The sequence below is a fragment of the Xyrauchen texanus genome, chromosome 18 (assembly GCF_025860055.1).
Source record: "Xyrauchen texanus isolate HMW12.3.18 chromosome 18, RBS_HiC_50CHRs, whole genome shotgun sequence".
NCBI lineage: Eukaryota > Metazoa > Chordata > Actinopteri > Cypriniformes > Catostomidae > Xyrauchen > Xyrauchen texanus.
In genome coordinates, this window is record NC_068293.1 from 10619008 (window position 1) to 10641680 (window position 22673).

Below are 22673 nucleotides of genomic sequence, written 5' to 3' on the forward strand. Positions count from 1 at the left end.
GGGGGAGGCAGAAGTGCTTCCTGAGGCTTGGGTGCTGAGAAAGACTCAAAGCACTTACCTTGTCCATTAATGAAGCCGTTTGATAGTTAGACACATGAAGTCAGTGTGTGGGTTGAGAGAGTACTTAAATGAGCTGTTCGGTGGAGGGTTCAAATTTTAGCGTGGAGGAATGTCTCTGACTGAAGGTAAAAATAAAAAGATGTCATCATCTATACTTTTCTTCTTTCAGCCTGAAGTCAGTTAACCTGCAGCTCTGAGTTCAGTATTCCTTCTTTGTCTATCAATCAGTGTTCTCTGCATGCACCCATTAATTCTTTTCCTAGAACTACAGTAATATTCCTCCCTCTCCTTTTGTCATTATCACAACCCGTCCATCTGTACTGCCATTTATTCCTTTGTCAACGTAGAGTCTGCATGACATTTGCCCCCTCTGTACTGTTTTTTCTTTTTGTTTTTCGTAGTCAGCGTTGCACAATGGTCTTTTTTTATATAGCCTAATTTGTGAAATTGAATAGGCATGGGGTGTGATAAAGAAAGAGAAAGAAATGGGCAGATAAATAATAAAAAGAAAGAGACATGTGAATTAATGATTAAAGCCATTTGAAACTCTTTCACAAAGCAAGGGACATGATTCTGCTTCTATTGTGAGAGAAAATGAGGGACAGTTATTTTAGATTCAGATTCACTCAGATTCACTTTATTAGCCATTTGCAGTATAAAACCACATTGGAAAAAGAAAATGTGCAAGAAGCTCAAGGTGCAACGTCAACACATAAAAGGACATAACATAAAACAGACAAGCAAATGCCACATAAAACTCAATAATAAAACACCGTACAATAAAATCCATACATTGATTTAAAGTGCCTGATTTAAAGTGCTTTGTTTAAAGTGATCACAGCTTGGGGAAAGAATGACTGTGATCATCATTTAAATGACGATCAGTAGAACATTTGACGGATCGATACCTTCTCCCTGAGGGAAGCATCTCGAAGAAGGCCCTTGCAGGATGGCCTGAATCATCATTAACAATTTTTAAAGCTCGATCCAAAAGTCTAGCTTTATATATAACCTCCAGAAGCGGCAAAGTGCAGCCAATAGTCCCGCTGGCTGAACGAACCACTTTGTTCAAAGCCTTCTTCTCTTTCAAGGTGAGATAACCAAACGACACAGTAATACAACTAGTTAGAACACTCTCAATTACACAGTAGTAAAAATTCAGAAGAATCTTAGTATTTTGGGTGAACTCTCGAAGCCTACGTAAAAAGAAAAGGCGCTGTCTCGCTTTCTTAGCAATGGTAGTTGTATTAGAGCTCCAGTTCAAATCATGAGAAAGAGTCACACCCAAAAATGTACATTTCTCAATAATCTGCACATTTGAATCATCGATAGTAATAGGCACCTGATTCCTATTGTGACCAAAATCAATAACAAGTTCACACGTTTTTGAAGTGTTCAAAAGCAAGTTGTTTTCCTTACTCCATTGAACAACCTTCTCCACCTCCTTACGATAATGAGATTCATCGTTTAAACTGATCAGCCCAATGATTGTTGTATCATCTGCATATTTGATTATCACATTATTAGCATTGGATGCTTCAAGGTCATGAGTATACAATGTGAACAATAGGGGGCTCAAGATACACCCCTGCGGTGAACCAGTGCTAACATACAGCTCATCTGAAATGCAACCATTGATTTTGACCCTTTGTGGTCGACTAGTAAGAAAATTAAAAATCCATTTACAAATGGCATCATCGAGTCCTAGACATTTCAGTTTGTGAAAGAGCTTTGTTGGGACCATTGAATTAAAAGCCGAACTATAGTCTATAAATAGCATTCTAGCATATGATTTATGTACATCTAGATGCTTATAGGCAGAGTTTAAAGCAAAGGAAATGGCATCCTCAACACTTCTGTTTTTCTTATATGCAAATTGTAGTGGGTCCACAGACACAGGGATTTGATCTTTGATAAAGTCCAACACTAACCGCTCAAAGGTTTTCATCAGGACAGATGTGAGGGCCACTGGCCGATAGTCATTCAGACTCGTCACAGGTGTCTTCTTGGGCACTGGAATTATAAATGATCTTTTAAAGCTAACTGGAACAGTACACCTCACCAGTGACATGTTGAAAAGATCAGTCAGAACAGGACTAAGTTGCTCGGAGCACAGTTTAAGGACACGAGGAGGAATACCGTCCGGTCCAGGTGCCTTCCTCAACTTTGTCCTGGACAAGATCCTTTGAACGTCCTCCTGAAAGCAGGAAAAACAACAGGTTCAACATTTCCAATCTCAAAACGACAATAAAACTTATTTAGTTTGTTTGACAAGGATGGATCAACATTGGGACTGGATCCTCCTCTAGGTTTCCAAGCGGTGATAGAATTTAACCCTCGCCACATACGTTGTGGGTCCGCCTCCATGAAATGTCCCTCTATCTTAGCTCCATAGGCTCGTTTAGCAGCTTTAATTGACCGCTCCAAAGAATATCTGGACAACTTATAAGCAGCAGCGTTACCAGATTTAAAAGCCACGGCCCGCTGTTGTATTTTCTTATTCACATCACCATTGTACCACGGGTTCTGACTAGCATACTGTTTTGTTACCTTTTTTGGAACACAGCAATCAATGCAGAAATCAATGTACCCAGTCACTGCATCACAATACTCATCCAAATTTTCTGAACGGAACACAGACCAATCAGTAGCATCAAAGCATCCTTGCAGTTTCACTTCACTCTCCTTCGTCCAGCACTGAACAATACATGACGAAGGTTTTAATTGTTTACTCCTCTGTATATATGTAGGAAGAAGTAACACAGAAGAGTGATCTGATTTTCCAAAGGCTGGTCTGAGACTAGATTGATAAGCAGATTTTACATTACTGTAACAGTGATCCAGGATATGTGCTCCCCTAGTTGGATGTTTAACATGCTGATAGTAGTTGGGAAAAGCAGTTTTAAAATTGCTCTTATTAAAATCACCAGCTACTATAAGCACAGCATTAACATGAGAGTTCTCAAATTTGTGTACAATGTCACTTAATTCCCGCAAGGCAACAGAAATGTCCGCCCGCGGATGTATGTAAACACCACACAGGAACATTACCGAAAACTCCCGTGGGAGATAAAAGGGGCGGCATTTCAAAATAAGACATTCCAAGTTAGCGTTGCAAGTTTTGTTCATGATAACACAATCCATGCACCAAAGTTCGTTAATTAAAAAACACACACCTCCACCCTTCGTTTTCCCGGTGCTCTCCTTCACCCTGTCCGAGCGGTGGACAGAGAAACCCGGCGGCTGGAAAGAAGAGTCCGGCACGCCGCTGTGTAGCCACGTCTCTGTCAGACAAAACACGGAGCAGTCCCGGGCCTCGCGCTAAGTCTTAATGCGGCTCAGCAGGTCGTCCGTCTTGTTCGGCAATGACTGAACATTCGCCAGGTAGATGGACGGCAGCGGGATCCTCGACTGGCGGCTGCGCAGCTTCACAAGCAACCCCCCTCGCTTCCCTCGGTGTCTGTGCTTCCGCCGCTGGTAGCCTGTAGTATCCCCACTCAGGGGTTCAGATGTACGGCGTGTGTGGCGATACCTCCGCCCAGTCCCTTCGCTCTGCTCCCGACCTCCTCGACCCGAGTCCTGGCCTCGCTTGCCTCGAATAGGGCACGCATCGAAATCAGCACACCTCAGACCAGTATTGACAGATGACAATCCACAAACTTCCTCACGAATCCTCAGAAGTGTCTCGCGGCCATAGCTTAAAGTGGCAAGTGCATCAAAGATAAAAACAAACATAAAACAGACAGCACATAGAAGAGCTTTTGCTACAGCGCCCTGCCTCGGCTCTATTTTGATCACGGCAAAATAACACGTTCTTTTGAATTTGTGTAAGAGAGACATTCTTGTAATATGTAATGTGCTTTTCTTCTGCAAGGTCCATTTGGACCAAATTAAAATAGATGGACTATTCGATGAGAGAAATGAGACAAAAACATTTATAAGGGAAAGAAACAAAGACAAGAACGCTGATAAATACACTTTGACAATGACTCTGGTCGCTGTTCTGGAAGTATTTGTGCTGTATTTTCTGTGGGCACCTCAATAAATAATTACTTAGCCATACTAACCAGCTGTGATTAAAAAAATTATAATGATAATTAAAAAACAATTCTGCAAAACATAACATCCAATTTTATTGTATACTAAAAAATATATTCTACCATGGTTTTAATCACCCTTATGTTTTTATAAATCCGTACAAGTCTTTCTTTTTTCCTGTAGAACACAAAAGACACAAAACACTTATTTAGACACGTCATCCATTAAGTAGCGTTCACTCATGCAGCGACTTGCAGCAACCGGAATCATTCATTTTCAATAAGAGTTGCCGATTTATAGTGACATGAGCAACAGCGACCATTGCCAATGCAAAAAAAGTTAAGCAGAGTTCAACTTTATGAGCGGCAACTACCAATATGGATATACTGTAGACAATGGCGCTCACGTGATCTACCACCTGATACAGTTGAAAACAACAGTAGGAACGCTTTTTAGTAACCAGCAGCTCAGAGACTGAGTGACCTGCAGCATTTGAAGTGCTTTATGAATAAATACCCCTGTAGATGCATGCATTCTCACACACTAAGTTGCCTCTACTGCCAAGTTGCCTTTGCCTTACTTAAAGGTTTCCTTGATCGTTTAACATATAAGAGGTCATTGTACTTTAAAAACATACTGTAAGTTTCAGAACTAAAATTTTCCTCCTCACTGGAAAAACAGCATTTGTTAAAAACAAGGTGTCAAAATGACTCATTCTCTACCTCCTCCGGATTGTGATGTCAAAGCGTGATAGACGTATGCATCTGACGGCCTCCACAACTACACATCAAAGCCTATGTTACCTTATCACTTCTGTAGCAACACCCTGTAGCGGTGAGCAGTGAGATGTCAATGAGAGAGAAGGTCAGTCAAGAGCAGAGAGCCAATCATAACAGTGGGCATTCACTGAAACTGAGCGTTTCAATGAGAGTGGAAAATGATAATGTTTTACAAATATATGACTGTTTCTGTGCAAAACAACTTTACTAATATTATAAGTGAGCCTCAAGAAACATATTAAAATTAGGACTGTCTATTTAACGTGTTAATTCAGTACGATTAATTTTACAAAAAAGAATGCGTTAAAAATTAATCGCAATGCCCCCCCTTTAAGATTTGGAGACTAGGACTTTATAGGTGTGTTAGCTATGGCACATACAGTTGAAAGGAAGGTCACATTACTATGTGGTCATGATTTCAGAGACAGACATAAGCCCACATTCCTCGACTCCTCTACACAAGGAATGTTACCTCCGCATCTTTCCTCTTCAAGCTCTCAGTCTAGCAGAACAGCTCATAGGGTAAACAACGGCAACACTGTTCACATTCTCTAATAATGTGTGTGTGAAATAGAAAGTCAGTGTTTCCATGCTTGGGGAAAAGCCTACATTTCTAACTAGTGATCTGTAGCCACTAGAGATGGGAGTTGTAAAGAATTTGAATGATTCTATTCTGATTCTGAATCAACGATTTTGATTCTGTGACATTTCTGGTTCTTTGACGATTCACATTAATGATTTTTTTTATTACATACAGTATGTTTGTTTTGAGTTTAAAGTATCACATAATAAAAATAATTAATTCAGTTAGTGACATATCACATGAGATTTATGACTGATTCGTTAAAAACTGTCTCAGTTATTCGTTCACAAATCAGAATGCACTAGTCATTATGTGTTATATGCAGTGGCAGTTCTGATTATTCTTACCACCCCATTCCAGGAAAAAACATGAACTGTATATATACAGTATATTCACCTATAATATATATATATATATATATATATATATATATATATATATATATATATATATATATATATATATATAATGGTCAGGCTGATGTAATATCATGAGAAGTATGAGAAGGAGGGGTGGGTTATTCCACCACATCACCCCGGCGGCTTCTCCTCTCATGCGTCTTTCCAGACATGGAATCCAGAGCCGAAGGTGCACCCTCCTCACCCCCCATGTGGGTATGCTACTTCCTAAACCAGGCCATACGATCCCCATGTCTTCTCTGTCCCACTCCAGGCTTTCCATCTAACCATCGTACGAGAGGGAGAGTGACATCACTGTTGGTGCCCACTGTGCCGTCCCTGCCCAAATTTACCTTCATTCTCCACCACTGTGGTGGGGTGAGCAAAAGACAGACATAGTGAGTGTGGCGTCAGGGCCTGGAGAGGCATTTATTTAAAATAATAACAACAGAAAAAAGGAATAAATTGTCCAAAGGGGAAAGTGTTCAATATAAAGGGGAATCTGGCATCCTCATTGTGCTAGCTATATGCAGGAAGGGTAGTGCAGAGAGGGTAAGGTCCAGGTGCTAGTGGGCGAGGTCTGAACAAGAACCATCCAAATGTCATGAAAATCATTATGCAATTAAAACATTTTTTTAAATGCAACTGGTTCTGAATAAGAAACTTTTCTCGATTCCTAACTCTTTTCAAACTTGACAAGTGAATTACTCCCCTGGAAGTAAACTTAGGAAAAGTGGACTTCAAATCACCAAAGCTCTGATGCTGACATTTGAGAGTGATTGCATTTATTCAAGCATTGTAAAACGGGAATGCTAACAAGGGAGGAAAAAGAGAGGACAGTAATTAAAGTGTAAGATCAGTTGAGACAGGCTGAGTCTAGTTTGAGAATTAACCCAAGGCTTGGTGGTATGATGTTGACAATTACATTTTAGAGGTCATAGTTCAGCTCCAGGCTTGAATCATCGTTTACTTCTAAAGTACATTTCAGAACTCTTTTCAAGCCTTCCTGTCTGGTTGTCATGGCAACATATCTGCATTTTGATATGATTTAGCTAAGTATGCTAAAACATTCATTCATTTAAATGTCAGCATGGCTTCCCTGTAGAGAAGGAGATTTCATTTATGCATGAGGCTTGGTTCTGTTCCCTCTCATTTTATATACCTCTGCTACCGCTGATCCACAACAGCAGTCTGCCTCTATTTTCAGTACAAAACTGTAATGAAAAGGATTTAATATGGCAGCATTGTGTCTGCAATCCTCTGATGACCTTAATGGCATAGTTTACCCCAAAACAAGTTACTTTTACCCCTTATTTTGATCCAGACCCCCTATGATTTTCTTCCCTCCACAAAAGGAGATGTTAGGCAGCATGACATTATTCGGTGAAAGTGAATGTGACTGAGACTAACACACTACCTACACTTTCTTGGAAAAAAAGAAAGTCATGTGGAAGAACAACATGATGGTGAATAAAGGATTACAGAATTTACATTTTTGGATGGACCACATGAGCTGATCATGAATTTGAGCATTGTTGACTGGTATTGACCATTGCTGGACATTGTTTAAACATTTATTTCAATAGTATAACTGCTCTCAGATTCTGTGAAAATGATACATCTGTATTCCACTTAAACCGTGCTGGCTAAAAAAACAAACAGCCTTCAAATAGAAAATTTCCCCCATGGAAAGTTTGGTTACATTGTATGACTCATGCATAAACTGGGAGGTCGTGTGTGTGTGTGTGTGTGTGTGTGTGTGTGTGTGTGTGTGTGTGTGTGTGTGTGTGTGTGTGTGTGTGTTTTGGTTAAGGCAGGGTGGGAGCAACAAATATCTCATGGAAAAGAAAAGAACATGCAAGATTTCAGATGTGACGACACCCTTCTTGAAACACAGACAGAAACTTTTTATTACGGATAGATGCAAAGGAGGTTTTGGAAGGCATGAGGGGTATTTCAGGAAACTCCTAAATCATTACTCCAGGCTCAACTTGGCAGCAGGTGATTGGCTAGCACTCTATTCATAGGATCCTGTTTCAGGCAGATGTTAGAGGAACGCAAAGAAAAAAGAGGCAAAGAAAAAGGAAATATAGAGAAGGTATATCTGAATTTTGGATGTGAGGCAGATACTGCAACCTCACATATAAATCCAAATCAGGGAAGGTGGAGCAGAGAGAATATTTGAGAAGAAAAAGAGCCCAGCTATGTCTACTATCTTTTATGAGATATATATATATATATATATATATATATATATATATATATATATATATATATATATAAACTTTGCATTCAAATTACACCCAAAACCATCAACTTTCTGTTTTTTTCAACCATCCTTTACACACTTCTGGGTGGAACTGAAAAAGCCATTATAAAAAGGTTTTCATGAACCAATATTTGTCCCTGAATTTCAGATAAGTTCCACTCATGAGTTTGACATGATGTGAATCTTACAATCACACAAATACTACAATTGTCCTTCTTATAGGATGTTTATTTTCCATTCAAACATTCTACAGTGCATTACTGCAACTGCTTGACACTGTAGTAAACAGAGTAATAAACTTTAAGTCACCAACACAAAGTCGCCAAATTGGAATTTGCAGAAAACAAAGGCTAAGAAAACAAACAGAGATTCTTCACCTTGGTAAGAGGGTTAGAGTACGCTACAGTACAGTAATAGCAATAACAGTACATTCTTGGTCAGCATCCTGTCTCGAGATTTTCATCAACATCACTGGCTATGTTTTCCCTAGCCAAACAGCGGGGGCAAAAATACCCTGGAATGCCTGAGCCATCCCTGACAGGACCCCCACAGCAATGCCCCACAAGCTTCCAAAATGGTTGAAAAAAATTGGCAATCGAGAAAAACTGTAATAGGCAATATATGAAGTTACTGCCCCTCAAAAGGTTTAGAGCATCTGCCCCTCAAAATGTCTGTGCACAATTTTTAATTGTGCTTACTTTACCTAGGATGTGGAATTTATTTCATTTTTATTCTCACTATGGGTAAAATTGTATATCCCAACATAAGCTAAAGATCAAATAAATGAATTATATTTTATATATGAGCCTAGAGTCAATAGTTGTTTAACCTAGTCTTTTTTAGTCACAGTCTCGACTCAGACTTTGCTCTCTCTGGTCTTGGTCTTGACTCGAACTCAACTTACTCTGGTCTCGAACTGGAGTTGGACTCGGATGAGCTGGACTCGACTGCGACTCTGCCAATAAAAGACAAGAATTAAGCATGATTTAACTAGTCTTTTTAAATACACTATTAAAGTTTGGAACACTTAAAATGTTTTATGTATAATTTTTGGTGACCATTAGTCTTTTTCTAATGCATTTTTACCTTGAGGGAAATATTTGTTGCATGATGAGAGGTTCCTGTTCCAAATCTATACTTGCCCTGGTTTACAAGGAGAACCGCTAGTTGACAGGGAAAATGGTGGCAGGAGGCTCTCTAGAGTGTTTAGAGGGTAGAGAGAGTTTGGCCATTTTTAGAGATAGTTATCAATCATCTGTCCCCAGACACAAGGATGTGTGTGTCTCTGTGTGTGTGTGTGTGCGTGCGTGTGTTAGATAAAGAGAGAGAGCGAGTACAAATATTATGCATGTTTGTTAATGTGTGTGTGTGTGTGTGTGTGTGTGTGTGTGTGTGTGTGTGCGCGCGTGGGTGCATGCGTGCGTGTGTTAGATAAAGAGCGAGAGAGTACAAATATTATGCATGTTTGTCAATGTTTGTGTGGAAAAAGTGAATTTGTGGTCCAGTAGTTTCTGTTTAAAGCAGTTTCCAATTTAGTGGCTGCACTGGTTTCATGATGAAGATAAACCACGAAACGAGGTCAGTGTACACTCAGAACAGATTTGCATTTGTACATGTAGTTAAATGCACATTTGTTGCAGTAATGTAATTACAAGAGCTTTGATTTCCATCATTTAGAAACAGCAAATCCTACCCAAAGGTGTGGGATGGGGGGTGCTGAAGCACCCAAGACTGAAAACAGTATCAATGAAATGTCATATTTCATTGTATTTATGCAGTATATAATGCAATTTTCGCTTTCAGTATATGATTTGTATTAACAAAAATGGTAGCCCGTTTTGAAGAGATTCGTGATGCTTGTGGTCAGGGCCTTGCCGAACTGAAGAGAGCACTTGTGATGGGGTTGGATACTAGTGAATTTTTTATTCTCCCTTTTTTCCTTTTATTTGCATAAAATAAAAAAATAGTGAACAGTAGTTTAACAATAAATTATGATTAAATTGTATTATTATATCATTACTGTTGTTTAATTAAGAACTATCACATGAGCAAGAGTGTGATATGGCCCTACATCAGCACTGCTGTGATTCGGCCACAGGTCGAGTGCCGTAGTTGATCACAGTAGTGCTGATTTAGGGCCGTATAGCACAATTGTGAGTGTGATATTGCTTATATACAACAGTTAAATGAAGAAGTACATTTTAAATAATGAGGAAAAACTGAGTATGGTCATAAAAACACATTTGTGCATGGAATTACTTTCTTACGTGACAGATTAGAATCTGCCGTTGCTTGAATGATGCGTTCAAGCCTACGTTAGTAAAAATATCACGTTAGAAATAGTATCACGGCTTGTGCTGTTGGATAAACAAGTAGGGATGTGTTTGTGTGTGTGTGTGTGAGAGAGAGAGAGAGAGACACGGAGAGTGTGTGATCACCTGTTGCCACTCCCAAGCAGAGATGCTGTCAGCTTTCTGAAGATCAGGTTTCTCAGTGGAAAAATAGCTGTCCAATAGTTTCTCCCTACTTCGCGGTAGCCGGTGCGCAAGAGTCTTACACAATAGAAACCACAATGTCCTCCGCCATTTTGAACCGTACCTTTTCTCCAGTAAGTGGTAAGTGGCTTGAGTTGTGTAATTAATCAGTCTGTTGTGTCTCTCAGCTGTGATGAGCCGTAATGCTGAAGTTGTTCGTTTAAAAAAATATTATAAAAAATACAAGTAAGAGACACTTATACATAACTCTTAACACATATGCACTACTCTTACACTTTAGTTTAGAACAGCACGAACACAAGCGGTGTGATACACACACAGTGAAGCGTCCGAGTACTGATGGTATCAGTATCTCTCGTCCAATCAGATTCAAGAACCGGAACTAACTGTTGTATATTATTAAATATTTTTGTATTGTATTATTACAGTTTATATTAATAAAAACAAGTTAATCAATCCTCAATATTAAGGTTTTTTTCTTCAGAAGAATATTGTGCTTTACTCATCCTTTGACAATTTACACGATTTTTTGCATTTTTTTACATAATCGGCATCGGCCAATATCCAAGTATATCAAGATTATTAGGCAGGCGCATCTGTGGGCAGCCTAGTGTTGTTGTGGAACACGTGTTCGACGCACACTGCCCCTAGAGTCATTTTCAAGCAGAGTGAGCAGACCTCATCCAGTGCCTAAGGAAGGAGCTAAGTTCCTTGGAGAAAACAGTAAGGATTAAATTTGTATAACTCCTTTATATTTAATTAAAAACTTTTGATATGTTACTGCCAACAAAAACGCGACAAACGCAACTTTGGATATTGATAGCGTAGTTGAAGTTGCATTATCACAGCAGAAGGGTTGCTATCATGTCACAATAAGGAAGCAAGAATTTTGCTATTACAGACAGTGAATCTGATACTTTTATTTGTTCTGTTTGTGTGTCTTATATTTGAGAGGGTTGTCACTCAATGCAGAGAAATAAGTAATACAAAAGATACCAACGCAGTATAGGCTATTGAAGGACTGGGTTTGGTAAGCTCTGACGTTATCGGTTCTTTTTCATCATCTCGTGTTCGAGATCCACCAATAAGAAGGGCATCCGCACCTGACCTCTGCAGAAGCATCCAATTGCACCAAGTCTGGCCTGACAGACAGAAGCGCGTGTCCAATGCTCGGTAAGGGACCCGCCCCTTACCAAGTGCATAAAACACTCGTACGCGCTATCTTACCTCAGTTGTTATTCAGCTTCCGCGACCTCTTTGCTTCGCAGCTCTACGGTTTTCGCTGACTTCACCACAGTCAACAGGAGGAAATATCCATTCGATCAGCCTCCGCCAGGCGTGATTGTCAGACGGTTGCGTTTAGTTGCGATTATTTCGGGTTGCAAGCCACCCACGCTCGCTACCTGGATTTGCTCAGGCTGCCCGCCTGTTTCTCAGCTTTCACCTCTCCGATGGATCACAAGCTCTCCGGTCCCACTAACCCACCGGACGTGCAGTCGCGTGCATGCCCTGCCGCCTGCGGTTCACTCATTGCCGCGAGGGATGCCCATCCCTTCTGCGTGGTGTGCATGGGACTAAGACACGCGCAGGAAGCGCTTTCACTTCCTGAGAACTGCACCCATTGCCTCGCCCTGCCTAGGAAGCTTCTTCGACGAAGACTCAAAGTTGCATCCTCCCAAAGCACGGACGAACATTACGACTCGGACGCTGGAGTAGGTGAAAGCGTTACAGCTCCGGGGACTTCCCAGAGCATGCCTGCTCTCAGTTGGGCTGACCAGTCTAACGAGGGCCTACTCGAGGAAATCCTTCCCGGTATTTCCTCGCTCGACTACGAGCCGCCCGGCTCAGGCAAGGACGAGGACCCCGCTATACTTGAGGGCTTGGACGACGAAGAAACCACCCCGTCCACCCAAGTTCCCCCGGTTAGCGGCTCGGCTACACTGCCGCACGCGGTCCTTCTCGAGGTGTGTGAGCGAGCGGCCGCTCGTCTCGGCATGGAATGGCCGGCCCTCCAGAACGCCGCCGACCAAGAGAGGGATGTGTATGACGGCAAACTCCTAGGTCCCCCTCCCGGTCCTAGGAAGCAGCTTATGCCTGTACTCCCTGCGTGCGCTAAGCACATGCGACACTATTGGAAGGACCCGCTAGATCTTAAGCACAGCTTAGCGGGTCTGGAGGTTAAGGATATGGCAGCGTGTGGCATGGGCGACCCTCCCACCATCGAGCCCTCGATCGCCAGACACCTTAACCCCTCGCAGGGAGGGTTACTGGCCCCTCCTAAGCCAGTTCTCCCTAATAAGATGGACCGCTTCTCAGCATCTGTCTTCCAGGCCTCGTACAAGGCCTCGGCTTTCGCGGTACGGGCTCTAAATGTTTCCTCCCTCCTCTCGGCCTACCAGGCCGAGCTGTTGGAGGACATGAGTACTCATTTGGAGAAAGGCGTGCCATCGCCGACACTGTGGAAGGAGATCGTTATCGTGAACGACCTGGTCCTTCGTAACGCCCGCCAGGCCGTCCAAGCCGGCGGACGCTCCATGGCCCTATGTGTTGTGGGGGAACGGGCCCTCTGGCTCAATCTCTCTGGTCTGCCCTACAGTGAGAAAAGACGCATAGCAGGAGCCCCAGTGGAACCAGGCCAGGCTCTTTTTGGCCCTGCTGTTGCACTTATGCAACAGCGGTGCGATGATAAGAAGAAGGAGGATGAGGCATTTAAACTGTGCCTGCCTAGAAAGGCCACTCCACACCAGCCTCCCGCACAGCCCCCTCAGGCCCCAGCCACAGGACGGCCGTACCATAACACAGCCAGGCCTAAGGCTCGCAGCAGGCCACCCAGCCAGCAGCCTAGCCAGCAACCCAACCATCCTCCTAAGCCCTGGGGTAAGACATCCTTCGCGGCGGCTGCAGCGAAAAAGCCCACCCACTCTACCCCGTCGGACGGGAAGAGGAAGAGGCCTACCTGATGCTCAGCTCCAGGGGCTTCTCGGTCCAGGTTTTCAGGCGACCAGCCCAGTGGACACAAGCTTGAGTTTCCCCCCCCCTTACACAAAAGGAGGAAGTCCTCAGCTCGAGGGCCCCTTTTCCCTCGTTCGGGTGCCCAACCCCAGTTCAATATGGACATGTCACAAGTTCAGGTGTGGTCCATAAAAGAATTCCCCTCCCAGCTTCCAGTTCCAGAACTGGGGGGAAATTCACTGTCCAAGAGTGCCCTACCACTGTTGAAAAGCGCTCAACCACAGTCTCTTCACAGTTTGCACAAACCACTTCACACACATTCAATAAAGGTTCAATTCCCTGTGTGTGTTTCAAAAATAAAAACAACAAAAAAACAAGAACAACAAAAATATCAAACACTGAGAGCGAAAGCTCTGCCAAGTACTGTTGTTCCTCTGAAATTCTACATGTCGCCCCTAAGTTGTCCACTAGATGGCGCCATTGTATCACAAATGAACAATCCGGTTGTATTGCCTGCCCTAGGCAACTCGCCGGTGAGTGTGGGCTCTCTCACGTCACACATGACAGCCTGGCAGTCTGTGTCTGCCCCAGAATGGGTGATTCGCACCATTTCGAAGGGCTACAGACTTCAGTTTGCCAGGAAACCCCCACGTTTCAGTGGAGTTATCTTTTCTCACACAGAAGAGAGCTCCGCGCACATTCTGAAAGACGAGATCTCTTCTCTTCTCGAGAAGGGGGCGGTGCGAGCGGTGCCTCCGCATCAATGTCAACAGGGTTTTTACTCCCGTTATTTCCTGATTCCAAAAAAGGAAGGTTCACTTCGTCCTATTCTGGATCTTAGAGTGTTGAACAAACATTTAAGGAAATACAATTTCAGGATGTTAACCCACAACGTTCTCTCTCGTGCAATAAAACAGAGCGATTGGTTCACGTCAGTCGATCTGAAAGATGCGTTTTTCCACATCAACATTTACCCGCCACACAGGAAGTTTCTTCGTTTCGCCTTCCAAGGCATATGTTACGAATTTACAGTGCTTTCATTTGGCCTAGCACTCAGTCCAAGAGTGTTTTGTACGTGTGCGGAAGCAGGGTTAGCCCTGCTGAGAATAGCGGGGCTCAAAATCCTGACTTACATAGACGATTGGCTGATTATAGCTGATTCGAGAGAGATTGTATTGCAAAACACTGCCTGTGTGCTCGCTCACATCACAGTGCTCGGCTTCAGAGTGAACGTGAGCAAGAGCAATTTCACTCCCGCGCAGAGAGTTACTTTTCTGGGTCTGGAGCTGAATTCGGTTACAATGCGCGCGTGTCTCTCACAAGAGCGCGTTCTCTCCTTAATGAATTGCCTCTCACAATTCAAAGAAGGAACGAGAATACTTTATCGCGCATGTCTCAGGCTACAGGGTCTTATGGCTGCGGCTATACATGTCCTGCCTTTGGGCCTTCTGAGAATGAGGGCGTTCATGAAGTGGGTTTTAACTCTTCAACTCAGCCCTTTAAGCGATCTCCGCCGCTCTGTCACAGTGACGCGCTCGTGCACAGCAGCGCTGCGCCACTGGAGGAACGCAGAGTTCTACGCGCATGGGACCCCTCTCGGGGCGATTATGCTGCGGAAAGTAGTGACGACAGACGCGTCCTTAACAGGATGGGGAGCCACGCAAGAGGGCAGAACAGTGAATGGTGTGTGGCCAAGCACACTTCACTCAGCCCATATAAATTATTTAGAGCTCCTCACTGTGTGGAAGGCTCTGAATCACTTTCTGCCCTGCGTGCAGGGGCATCATGTGCTGGTGCGCTGCGACAACACGACAGCTGTAGCATATATCAACTGCCGGGGGGGATGCGCTCCTCCAAGCTGCATGCTCTCGCTCACAGGCTGTTAGTATGGAGCAGGCGGCACTTCCTGTCGTTACGGGCGACCCATGTCCCGGGCATACTGAACAGGGGCGCAGACCTCTTGTCAAGGGGAAACCCGCTCTACGGAGACTGGCGCCTCCATCCTCAGATAGTGTGTCTACTGTGGAGGAGGTTCGGCCAGCCAACCGTAGATCTCTTCGCCTCGCGCGAAAACGCCCATTGTCCTATGTTCTTCTCGATACGGGACGAGGGCGCCCCCCTCGGCGTGGACGCACTGGCCCACCCGTGGCCCAACGTGCTGCTTTATGCATTTCCTCCCCTTTGCCTCATAACGCCATCTCTGGCCAGGGTGAGGGAACAGAGCTTGACCATGATTTTGATAGCTCCCAGGTGGCCCAAGGTGCCATGGCTCTCAGAGGTTATCCCTCTGCTGTATGCCCAGCCATGGCCCCTCCCACTTCGCACAGACCTTTTGTCTCAAACGAACGGGGAAATTTATCACCCACACCCGGACAGGGTGAGAGGGCCAACTTAAACACATTGGGGCTCCCCCCACGTGTTGTGGCCACCATTCAGTGTGCCAGAGCCTCTTCGACACGGTCTCTTTACGACTGTAAGTGGCGTGTGTTCGAAGAGTGGTGTGAAGGGCGACGGGTAACGTCATATCAGTGCTCAATCACCGACATCTTATGCTTTTTGCAGGACCTTATGGACAAGGGAAGATCCTTTTCCACTATTAAGGTCTATTTAGCGGCTATCACTGCATGTCATGTGGGGTTCGACAGCGCTACGGTGGGGCAACACCCCTTATTCAGTAGGTTTATGAAGGGCGCACGCCGCTCTCTTCCAGTCCCCAGGAGAGTCGTTCCTGAATGGGACCTCTCCATGGTGCTGGACGCAATGTCTCAACAGCCGTTTGAGCCCCTGGGGAGTATTTCCCTTAAGAATTTGTCTTTCAAGACAGCTTTGCTCTTGGCCTTGGCATCTGTCAAGCGGGTCAGTGATATGCATGCACTCTCTGTTCATCCCTCGTGCACTAAATTCTCTCTCAGTGGAGATAAGGTTTTTCTCAGGCCCAACCCGGCCTTTATGCCAAAATGCTTCCCGGCATTCACGTGTGAGGTGATTGAGCTCTCCGCGTTCCACCCAGCTCCTTTCTCCTCCACAGAGGATCAGAGGTTGAACGCTTTGTGTCCTGTTCGTGCCCTGCGGGCATACTTAGACAGGACCAGCTCGTTTAGAAAAAGCGACCAGCTTTTCATCTCTTGGGGCCCCCCGCACTCAGGAAACTCCATTTCCAAGCAACGCCTTTCTCATTGGCTTGTGGAAGCTATATCTTTGGCATATGAATCAAAGGGAGTGCAGCCCCCAGAGGGCATCAGAGCTCACTCCACTAGAGGTATGGCTGCCTCTTGGGCTCTATTTAAGGGAGTCTCTTTGCAGGACATATGTGCCGCTGCAAGCTGGGCCTTTCCCCATACATTTGCCAGATACTACCGGCTAGATGTCACCAGAACCCCGGTAGCTCATTCTGTCCTGGGTGTCGGCTCTTTGTAGCTTTGTGCTCTTAGGCCCTCCACCCCTCCTTAAGTCTGGGCTGCCTAGTCCAGCACTTTAAAGTCACTAAGCATGTTTCTACTCTACACCTGCCACCATATATTCACCATTAGAGTGCGGCCAGGTTTATTCACGAATGCATGTTACCATATGCTATTCTTTGTTGCTAAAGTGGCTTCCTCACTTTGTGGGGTGGTTTCCGTGTGACGTGTCATGCACCGCCTTTCGAGGTGACCGTCCTCTGGCTTTCAGGGCCTCATTGTAGTGTATTGGGCAATCGGGGAGCTGTCCATATCTCCCATAGGTGGATCTCGAACACGAGATGATGAAAGAGAACTATAGGTTACTATCGTAACCCCAGTTCTCTGAAACATCGAGTGGAGAGATCCACCAAGCTTGCCCCGCTTGCTGCACGAGAAGTGAATATGCTCACTGAGGTAAGATAGCGCGTACGAGTGTTTTATGCACTTGGTAAGGGGCGGGTCCTTTACCGAGCATTGGACACGCGCTTCTGTCTGTCAGGCCAAACTTGGTGCAATTGGATGCTTCTGCATAGGTCAGGTGCGGATGCCCTTCCCATAGGTGGATCTCTCCACTCGATGTTTCAGAGAACCGGGGTTACGATAGTAACCTATTGTTCTGCTGTCGGTACTGGAGAAATTAAGAAAATACATTTATTATTGCTATAAAGAGAAAGTTATTTTATCTCGCCAGCCATTTCTATGTATAATAATATGAAACCATTTGTCTGTGATGCAATTTAGCTATTCGCAGTCAGAGAGAGAGAGAGAGATAGAGAGAGATCTCTCACGCGGTGCTGTAACAGCGAGCACAACATGAGCCCTGCTTAATGAGTGACAGAACTAAACATTCAAACGTAGCGTGTTTACACTTTAGATCTGTCATATTATTCTGATTTTATTTTAGATTTCGCCTTCTAAAGATTAAAAAAAGAATATTTATACATAAGCCGCATTCTGTCTAGCACAATTTCCTTCCCTTCACAGCGGTACTGACATTTCTCCCTAAAACTCAAACTTAACGTCAGAATCAGCACGATCGGTGATTGTTGTAAAATACAGTCTAGCTACTGTTGCTAAATTGCGGGACGTGTTTAATAATAAAAAGAGCGCAAGAGATACCGTTCCCAAGGCGGCGCGCGCTCCAAAACACACTGCAAAGAGACAAGCAAAGTATAGGCTACTTTGGGTTTCATGTGCGCGTCTAAACGATCAAATATACACAAAAATATGTCAAAACGACCGGCTTGGAGATTCACTTAAACACAGTTTATGTCTTAAATTGACGTAGTTATGGAAATAGTTGGGGAGAAAATATGGCACATCAGGAGCCTATTAGATCTGAACTCGGTCTTAAAGGGGAAGCAGTCTATTAAACGTGAGGATTGAGCCATTACTGCGAATCAAACAACAAAAGGCAAAGAGAAAATCACTTACAGCTCTTGAATGAATATCTTCTGCAATAATGAGCATTAATCTATCTATGATAAACTATGCAGTGTTATTTTAAAATTTATTACTTTATTAGATTTCTTTTTAGACCACACCTGAACAGTAATGTTAGTAGACCTTCCTGAAATTAAATCACTGTGCCTATATAACGTTTATCTTTGTGTAATATATATATATATATATATATATATATATATATATATATATATATATAGAACCGTTAAGAATACCTTTAAAGTACCGGATCGATAAGCAGTATCGGTAAGATAGTAATACATTAAAACCTTAACGATACCCATCCATGCCTGTGCTTCTGTTGGATGCTCTGAATATTGGATTACGTGTCTGGATTGCCCCTTAATTAAAGCTGCATTTGGATCTCAACCTTCCTGTCTCGGAGCAGTTAGTAACACCTTTGTTTATTTAATATATTTGTTATACATTATTTATACAATATGTTTTTACATATTGGCAGCATTTATCAGCCATCGGCCGACCCGGATTTCAAAAGATCGGCCTGAAAAAACCCATATCGGTCGACCTCTAACCCACACACACACACACACACACACACACACTCACACAGGTTAGAGCTTTGTGTTCTTATGATCTGTCTGTCGCCCTACAGAAGCCTCTAAAACCACAGCTGAGAAAAAACTTCATATTCTGGTGTTTTCTTTTCTATGCATGAATTGATCGCGATGGGAGAAAGGTGCTTCTGGTTGTTTCTTGCAGGGTACTCAGCCTTACAGGCTCCATATGGTTAGGATTAGGGTGGGGTTAGGGCATGTGGTGCCTCCTAGGAACAAACTGAGGCCCCTTAGTACAATGGGCGTATAGTGATCAGAATCAGCTTTATTGCCAAGTTTGCTCACATACACAAGAATCTTTTTTTTATTATTTATTTTTTTTTTTTTTGGTTATAGGAAGTTTGGTTAAACAAGTAAGTGCACACAGAACATTACAGTGAGAAATATAAAACAAGGTAAGGGTATAAATAGACATACAACAAATTAGAACATATAACATAGAATGGCATATGTACATGTGCAAGTGGTAATACATGTGCAAGGTAGTTGTATTTACAATTATTGAATTAAATATGTAAATTTACATATGTACATGAGATAATTATTTGGGAGTCCTGAAGGCAGATAATTGTTCAATGGTTAATGGCCTGAGATTAAAAACTGTTCTTCTGCCTGGTTGTCCTGGTGCTGAGTGCTCTGTAGCGACAGCCAGAGGGCAACAGTTCAAAAAGGAAGTGGGCAGGGTGTGTGGGGTCCAGAAAGATTCTACCTGCACGTTTCCTCTCTCTGGAGACGTACAGGTCTTGGAAGTGAGCAGGGGGCACCAATAATCCTCTCAGCAGTCCTGGATGTCCGATGTATTTTCATTCTGTCTGATTTGGTGGCTGAACCAAACCAGACAGTGATAGATGTGCACAGGACAGACTCAATGACAGCTGAGTAGAACTGTGTCAGCAGCTCCTGTGTCAGGTTGAACTTCCTCATGATAGGGAGACACGTAGTTCTCCGATATCCTCATTTCACGTGCATGATGTGTAAATCGTCCGGAAAAACTGCAGCACCCCTTGCCCTTTTCCCCTTGCCTATGATCCTTACTGTACAGTTGACTGCTTTATATAAATATTAGACTGCCCTCTGGTGGTGAGAATCAGTAGGTGCCCCATCATTCTTTTTAACATATTTATATATATATGGGGGGTTGGCATCGGGACATGGCCCAGTCTGGACTCAAACGAGGGTCTCCAAGAACCAACAGCTCATTTGTATATCAATATAAAAAGGGGTATTGTTAAAACTTGCCACTTTTGCTCTGTAATTAATTAGCTGTGTTTGTTTGTGTTTTATTTATATTATTTATCTGATGTCTTTTTTTCTCTATGTTTGTCAGCAGGAGGCTCAGAGTAAATCAAAGGTGTGTGCCAATGTGTTCTGTGGTGCTGGAAGAGAGTGTGCAGTGAATGATAAAGGAGAGCCCAGCTGTCTGTGCATTGAGGTTAGTCATCGCTTTAAAATAATGCATGCAACCCCATTAAAACAAACATGCAACCTGAATTTTAGAAACTTGCCTTAAAGGAATAGTTCACTCAAAATAAAAATTTCATCATTGTTAACTTGTGTTTTTCTTCATTGAAACACAAAAATGTGCTCATTTAAATGGCCAAACTCCAAAATGACAACGTGTGTGCTATTTTCGAAGTCTTCTGAAGCCATAAAATAGCTTGGCAGTATAAATCACCATACACTTGTATTTGTTGAATGTGGAAAAGAGCAGCTCAGACAATCGTCCTCACATCCCGTTGTGTGTTTCTCTGAATAAAAATAAAAATACAGGCTTGGAATGACACACAGATGATTAAATGATCACAAAATGTTCATGTTTGTTAACTTGTTAAGAATTTTGAACTGGTAAATATTAGATGCCTTTACTGTTAATCTTAGGATTAGTAAACTTCCGTTATAAGTGAAAGTTGTTTAGACCATTGTTCTGAAAAAAGTGCTGAATATTTTTGATACAATAACAGCAGTGTGTGGAGGATTGGGCCCAAATGTCACGATTTAAAGACCATGTTGTGTGTCTCCTACTCAGCTCAGAAGATTACACACACTTCAAAGCCCTGACCAGCTGACATTCACACATGTAGCACACAAATATTCGCCCTCTTGTGCCACCCCTCCATGTTTTCATTTTATTACAGGCTTAGTGTCAACTTCATACCAAAGGCAGGATAGGAACATTAATTCAGAGCCACAGTGCAACTTTCAGAATAATGCATTTAGACACCAAATCTATGTTTGTGACTTTTAAAAATTGTTTTTTGACTCATTTGATGAGACTACTAAATGTTAAAAAATCTTTTCACAAAATTGGATTAAAATGCATAATTACTATTTTATTTCTTATGTAAGATAACTATATGGCACTTTCAGAATATGTGATGATGTCTTGTGACAGGCGTAGTGAGGTCTATTTTTGAAACAGTAAACTGTTCTCTCCCGCTCTCCTGCAGCAATGCAAGCCCCATAAGCGCTCAGTGTGTGGCAATAATGGAAAGACTTACCGGAACCACTGCGAACTGCACCGTGATGCCTGCCTTACTGGTCTCAAGATTCAAGTGGCCCATGATGGACACTGCAAAGGTGTGTGTGTGTGTGTGTGTGTGTGTGTGTGTGTGTGTGTGTGTGTGTGTGTGTGTGTGTGTGTGTGTGTGTGTGTGTGTGAAACCTAAAATTCAGGAGAACAGAAATGGGCTGCAGACATATTGGCTGAATACTGTTGATGGATGATAAGTGGAGGCCGGTATATATGTGACTTTCTGTTATATACAGCATACTGTGGTGTGCATTACATAATAACTTATTATACCAAGTTACATTTATTTTAAAGAAAGATAGCACAAACACACTAAATCAAAACAATTCACACAAAAAAATAATGTACCTATACCGAAGACTGGTGTTTTAGTGTAGAGACAAAAGCAGTATTTGCCATGGTTTACAGTTCAGGGATTTAGATTTATACCTTGTATTATCTCAACCAATGTATTTAAACAGTTTTGCTGATCAGTATTTTGGTCTTCTTTGCCAGTTAAAACATTTAAACATCCTTAAAGGTGCACTCAGTGAGTTTTTGTTCACATTGTCTTGGAGTTACACTGACACCTAGAGGCGTGGATGCAGCATCATTCAAACACGATAGATTTCAGTTAAAGATGTCCTTCAGTAGCCATCACTACTTTATTTCACATGTGAAAGTGTCCAATAATAGGGTGATTACTAAGATTAAGAGAGTAGTATTCTGCTGGTCATGTGATCCTAAAATGGCAGCCACTATGAGGGGACCCTCTCCATGTTAAAAGCTCCAAAGCTTTTATAATATTGCTCTCTATAGATTTATACTGAAACAAGAAAAAAAATACAAATTTCCCAGTGGGGTTATAAAAAATAAACTTCTTTCAAAATATAATATCTGGGGCAAATTCACTAAACATTTGCAGCACTTTTCTCCCAATTTGGAATGCCCAATTCCCACTACTTACTAGGTCCTCATGGTGGCACTGTTACTCACCTCATTCCAGGTGGCGGAGGACAAGCCTCAGTTGCCTCTGCTTCTGAGACAGTCAATCCACACATCTTATCATGTGGCTCGTTGTGCATGACACCGCAGAGACTTGCAGCATGTG

General features: G+C 42.9%; 1 protein-coding gene across 4 annotated transcripts in view; it reads left to right on the forward strand.

Moving 5' to 3' along the window:
* The window catches only part of LOC127658745 (follistatin-related protein 1-like), a 57442-nt gene that overhangs the window by 21499 nt on the left and 13270 nt on the right, over positions 1-22673 (forward strand). For 2 of the 4 annotated variants that reach the window (XM_052148220.1, XM_052148218.1), the window contains exons 3-4: positions 20381-20485; positions 21501-21630. In XM_052148220.1, the coding sequence (XP_052004180.1) occupies positions 20381-20485; positions 21501-21630 (235 nt within the window). The remainder of the gene's footprint in view (positions 1-20380; positions 20486-21500; positions 21631-22673) is intronic. The other 2 variants (XM_052148221.1, XM_052148219.1) reach the window with 1 other exon arrangement.